General features: G+C 47.6%; 2 protein-coding genes across 2 annotated transcripts in view; both read left to right on the top strand.

Moving 5' to 3' along the window:
- T265_10592 (hypothetical protein) overlaps positions 1–603 on the top strand; it is a gene marked incomplete at both ends in the record, with an annotated part of 3,750 nt that extends 3,147 nt beyond the window's left edge. The window contains one exon of the mRNA XM_009177009.1: positions 406–603. Coding sequence (XP_009175273.1) covers positions 406–603 — 198 coding nt within the window. The remainder of the gene's footprint in view (positions 1–405) is intronic.
- Positions 604–4,673: 4,070 nt separating this feature from the next.
- The window catches only part of T265_10593 (hypothetical protein), a gene marked incomplete at both ends in the record, with an annotated part of 9,448 nt that continues 8,120 nt past the window's right edge, over positions 4,674–6,001 (top strand). The window contains one exon of the mRNA XM_009177010.1: positions 4,674–4,834. Within this exon, the coding sequence (XP_009175274.1) occupies positions 4,674–4,834 (161 nt within the window). The remainder of the gene's footprint in view (positions 4,835–6,001) is intronic.

Genomic DNA, 6,001 nt, shown 5'->3' on the forward strand with positions numbered 1-6,001 from the left:
TGCTGGGCCTACAAGGAGAGAGTTATTAATGGGGTGGGGAGGGGGGGAAGAAAAAGCATGTGAAGGAGAAAGAAGGCGGGCGTCAGCAGTAGCCTGTTTTGGCTTACCCGCCCTGCTGTATGCAGCAAGTAAGGCTGCTGATGGCAGACAGACAGCGCTGCAGAATACCGCCCTGCTGTATGCAGCAAGTAAGGCTGCTGATGGCAGACAGACAGCGCAGATTGCAGAATACCGGGAAATAGTGGAGAAGTTGGGATAATGTTAGGCGGAATTCCGCGGCGATGACGCATAGCCATTCGCAGTTAGGCGCCGCTACGGCCAAGAAACATACCTCGCATAAGGTTGATCTAAAGATTGGGCCGCTTTTCGGTTCAACATCGAGCCGATCTCTGTTTGGCCGCAAAGCCAACTAGACAGAAGTCGAGAGGCAGAGGTCGGGTTCGAACAACGGACCATCCGGTCAGTGAATTTGCGTTCATCATGAGACGAACGCTGGAAGATCTCGAAAACTCAGGTGTTCAGATAGTCTGTGACGAAACGTATATAGAATATGCAGACGACATCATTCTCATTTTCGAAGAGGAAAGGTCACGTGTTTTTTGAATGAACTGACCAAAGTCATCCCGTCTTCTGGTATGCGCTTTGAACCCACAAAGTGTAAGGTCATGCTCGTGGACATACAGTCACTGAACACTTTACTTACAGCCCATGGAGAGGTACTAGAAGTTGTGGAGCCTTTTATGTATCTTGGAAGTCGCATTAGTTCTGACTGTAGTGTGGCAGATTAGGCTAATGCATGAATCTGCACGGCTCGAGCCGCGTTTGCTAATTTGAGACACCTGTGGTGTCAAAGTGGTGTATTTTTGAATCTAAAGGGACACGTATATCAGGTTATAATGCAGGCTATTTTGTTGTACGGCTGTGAGACCTGGCCTGTTCGAGCAGCGGAACTGAGACGTCTTCAGGTGTTTGACAATCGTTATCTCAGGACCAAAGTTCGTATGGTCGGCGAATCCGTAACAAGGCAATCAGAAAATGAGTTTTCAGTTGTGCGATGGGTACTTCCATTGAAAAATGTGTCCAGCATCAGAAGCTGCGCTGTTCGAGAAAAGTAATAAGTAGGCCTAACTATCGTTCACCGAACAGAGTGTTGTTTTTCATGGCCAACTCAGAGTGGCGTAAGTAGAGGTGGCCAACGCTTGACTTGGCAGAGGGTTATGAGGAAGATTACGAAACGCTTGGGTGCAATCGGTGCTACTCGCCTTCCAGGATGGGGACCGCGTGATCCTCACTGCACCTAGTTGGAAACACTGCAAGATACGGCTGTTAATCGATGTTGGTGGCGCTCTTATTGTCAGTCTCTATCCAGATTGCCTGAATGAGTATCTGGAGGTGAAGGCACTTCGGAAAGATTGCAGTAATATAGTGCTAAGTCCCTTCCCCGTCCACCTTTATCCTTTTCTTCTCAATAAGGCTTTCAAATAAATCATGGATGTACGGCAGTGAAGCATCGGTGTTTAAAACTAATCCCATGCTGTCGATGATGATGATGATGATGATGACTAGTGTCTTTAGACTCGGTATGCCTCTGTGCGTGGCTATTCGCCCGCCCGATCAGGTGACGGGTTTAATTGTGGTGCCATGCAAGATAGTCCGAATGCCGACCAAAAATTACTCTCCTCCATCCGTTGCAACACCTGTGCATTTGTGATCGCCTCCATGAACTGGAATTCGACAGCAGGAGCTTCGCTAACTGCTCTCGACATGAACCTATCGGATTTCAACAATTTGGCATCCCCTAAAACTATATTTGGCCTTTTGTCGTACAAAGTAGACCCTCGTACGTGAGCTAGCGCATTACCCGACACGGCCGAAATATGTGTGAAACCAAAGTTGGTTGTGAAGCTTCCTGAACTTGATGGATACAACTGACTTATCGGTGAACTGAATGGCTATTGAAAAAAGTTAAAAGTCATGTTCAAATCTTTTGAAACCGCCCTCGATGAACGATGGGTCTCGTCACGATAGGTAGCCATATGAAATATACCATTACCAAACAACTATGACAGCAAGCGCGAAAACTTCAAACACAGAGTAGTGAAAAACACAAGATTGACAGAGAGAGCGTTGGTAGTTTGCAGAAGCTCAGGAAATGGAGTAAGATTTTGCAACGGTGAACAATCGCACACTTTCGTCTAATCCGACCAACTGATCCGAGGAGCCTGGGTGTTATCGAAAGGACCCCCGAAAAGGATGGGGCTTCAATCTACAGAAACAGTATCTTGAACGATGAGCTGAACACAGAAGAAAAATTCAGGTGCCCCCATCAAATCAATCTTCGAAAGACAAAATAAACTCTACCACGACGTCAAAATCAGTTCGCCATCAACGAAGGAAGTCCAGTGAGCAATTCCATTGCTTCAGCGCAGCAAACCACCTGGTCCAGTCTGTTAACATGCTGTACCCTTCACAGGTGGCGAAGGTGTTGTGGCTAGCCTGATGACTGTACCCCAAAATATTTGAAATCAGGAGCGAAAACCGACAGAACAGAGTGCCCCGATTTTCATATTCAGATGGGATGCAAGATCATGGTGCGGAAACCATCAAGTCATCAACCTGGAGACCATAGCTTCAAACGTATTCTCTGGTTTTATTCTGCAAGGATTGATCCATCGAGGAGAGCCAGATTGGATGGGATCAAGCAGAGTTGCACTGTGGCCGGGATTGAGTGTCTTCACTTCAACATAGGGATTAAAGCTGCGTCACTCCTTCAGAAGACCAACAATGGCAGTTTTTCCTCGACCAAAGATCAGCCAATCGCTGAGCAACATATTTTTGGTCGTACTCAAGGCGGATCGCAAGTGGCTTAGTCTAACAACTATCACTGCAATTCAGTTTGGCTGACGCGAACGACCTAAGTGGATAAGAGAAGATATCATTGCCGGCGCGGCAGCTTGTTGTGCATAATTCAGTCCGGCCTAACTAAGTGGATCAAACACACGGATCAAAATGCACACGTCGTGCACCCAGAGCGGGCTACCTGAATCCGATGGTGCATCAGGACAACTTTGATCTGGGCTTCACCACAGGAACTCCGCCAACGGCTGATGCTAATACCACAAACTCACGAAAAATTCATCCTTCCTTTGCTTACAAACCGCGCCAGTGCAACAGATACCCCATTTTCGAACGTATAGTTATACACCGTCGTTGCGTGCCGCTTTGAGTATCACTGATTTGTGTCAACAGCACTCACAACATCTGCATGTAGAAACTGTGGAGGCCACTGAGAACTGTATTTTAAAAACGTGTGACACCTTAGGCAAAGACGGAGTGCAACAGGATCAAGCACTTAAAAACGCTGTTATAGTGCAACTGAACCAAAGTACGATTACGTCTGTTATTGAAATCCTACGGAGCCTTTCATGAATTCCCCATAAGTCACGAAACTGAAAAACCAAAAGGTTATGGTTATAGTGATTTTCACTAAGAGTGGACTTGTAACTTGAGATATCAGGCTTAAGGGAGAGGTGTACAACGTGATCCCAAAACCGAACAGCCTGATTAACATCTTACGTCTTACAATGGAGCGCCGCAGCCGCCCATACGCCTACTTCGCAAGTGATTGGTTAAAAGAGTGGGTTAGGTGTCAGCCAATCATCTACAGAATCTGCTGAATGTCTGGTGCCAGTGCGTCGTCCAGAAGGCCACCTTATTTCAAAGACCTTCCAGATATGCTTTCAAGTCTATTATAATTTTTGCGGATGCCCTGAAAACCCGGAGTTTCAGCACCAGCGACCTTCAAATGGATTCGAGGGTGCAATGCTCACTAGACTGGTACCCGCTCTGAATGACGAAAAGTGCGACTGTGTCGTTCAGTGGGGACTCAGCAAACACATATGTTGTGTACAGGAAGATTGAACCAAGGATAGTGTAAATATAGACGCCAAAATGGATTTAAGCGGCTTGATTCCATCAAAGGTGCTCCTCTGACTACACCAGGATTCACGGATTCAAGGATTGATACACAGGATCGAGGCTTCCGCTCAAGTTTACCGGGTCTGTTTTGTTCTTGTCATTCAGCGACTGTCGTTCACCTGAAAGGTACAACTGGAAAAGGGGTCTGGCACTACTCTTCATTTTCTCAGCGCGGGACAGTATGCTTGCCGGCGCGAGGATTCGCATAAATAAATGTCTAGTAGTGATTTGAACTGGGTTCTAGAAGGAGCGTGGACAACCGTCGGAGCAAGGTTATTCAACCCAGCTACTACCCGAAACGAGAAAAATTTTGCCTAATGAATGTGTGCACACTGAGCTTGAAAATCTTCCTACCATGTCCGCACCGTGTTTTTGCTGGGTCAACGGTGAAAAACCTGTTGGCCAGGCTTTGTTCAAACTGGGCATAAGTAAGAATTAGGTTCCCACGGAGGCGACGTTACTCCAGGGGAAAGAGATCAAGCATCGCGAGACGCGTTTCGTAGTCCACGGATTTGAGGCCGGCTATCATTCCCGTAGCGGCCCGCTGGACACGCTCAATGAGGGTGACGTCTTTCGTGCGCCCTGAGTAGACAACTTGGTTGGCGTTTTCCAGGAGCGGTCTGACGCAGGCCCCATAGAGTATTTGGAAGTCCATGCGAGTAATACGGGAGAAGGTGCGTCGGATCATCCGTAAAATGGCGAATGCCATCCGGGCCGATTTCTCAGCGCTCGCTGAGACGGACAAGTTTGAGGAGACCCGGATGCCCAAATCCTTTTTGGCATCTACCTTCATGATGTTTTCTGGTCCGTACCATGCACATAAAATGGCGAATGCCATCCGGGCCGATTTCTCATGGTGCGCTGAGACGGACAAGTTTGAGGAGACCCGGATGCCCAAATCCTTTTTGGCATCTACCTTCATGATGTTTTCTGGTCCGTTTTCACCATGCACAACAAATGCGTTCGCTGAATCCCCTCCAAACGACATATGGACGCACTATTCATCATCATTCAGAGGAAGGTGCCAGTGTCCACCGGCTGACGGTTGCCAATGACGCATCTAGAAATCGTCAGAATTTCTCAAATGTTTTCGCCCCACATATTCCATATACCAGGCGCTGTGTTTTGATCTGTTTTTGGCGTTAATATGCGTTGTTCACCCTTAGTGGTTGTTCTGAAGGAAACACTAGCTTGGGAGGTCCAGAATGAAAATCAAGCCTAGGAAAGTACCGTCGTTACAATTGGCAAACGGGAACCATCGATGTCTACCGCAGTTAATCAGCTTCCAGAATTGTTAGAGCAACAAAAGCAGTTTGAAAAAGCACAAGGGAAGCTCATTGTATTGCTCATTGGCAGAATGCATGTGGATATATAAAAAGCTATTTCCAATGAGCTCTAAGTTTCTTCAGCTACAGGTGTGGCTGCATCATGGTGCAGGTTATGTGTATCTGTCGGCCGCCTTTGGTTTGCGTACCGGATCCACCTGGGTGGACCAGTATGAGTCTCGCGGATAGATTTGCCGCGCCTGTGAAGGACCCACGTAGGGTGTCCGCTGCTGTAGTCACGAGCCAACACTCTGGCCCTCCCTGAGGGTGTGTGGTGGCTCCATGATTGATGAAGAACTGTTCCTCCAGTTTCGCGTTGTGGTGGCTAAACTGCTTTTCTGTAGCCAATTGTGTTATGCGGTGTTCGGATATTTCTTCGTAGCAGTGCCACTGTTGGTGACACACCATCAGGCGAATCACAGCTTGCCATCACCACGTATGTCAGCGTTAACCTAAGAAATCTCCACTGCCGGTTACTCCCCTGCGGGCTATTGAAATGCACACTTTAGGACGTCAAAGGCGTTCACCACCCACTGGATGTGCACAATCCATGTGAAGGCCGGACCAAGGTTCGGTCGGTTTCAGCCTCAACCATAGGTAAGTTTTCACCGGTTAATTGTATACTTCAATTAAGTGCATCATCATCATTATCAGCTGTAATAACCGCGTACTCGTCGCAGTGGTTGCAGCTGCCGCAG

Source organism: Opisthorchis viverrini, assembly GCF_000715545.1.
Source record: "Opisthorchis viverrini unplaced genomic scaffold opera_v5_383, whole genome shotgun sequence".
Classification (NCBI taxonomy): Eukaryota; Metazoa; Platyhelminthes; class Trematoda; order Opisthorchiida; family Opisthorchiidae; genus Opisthorchis; species Opisthorchis viverrini.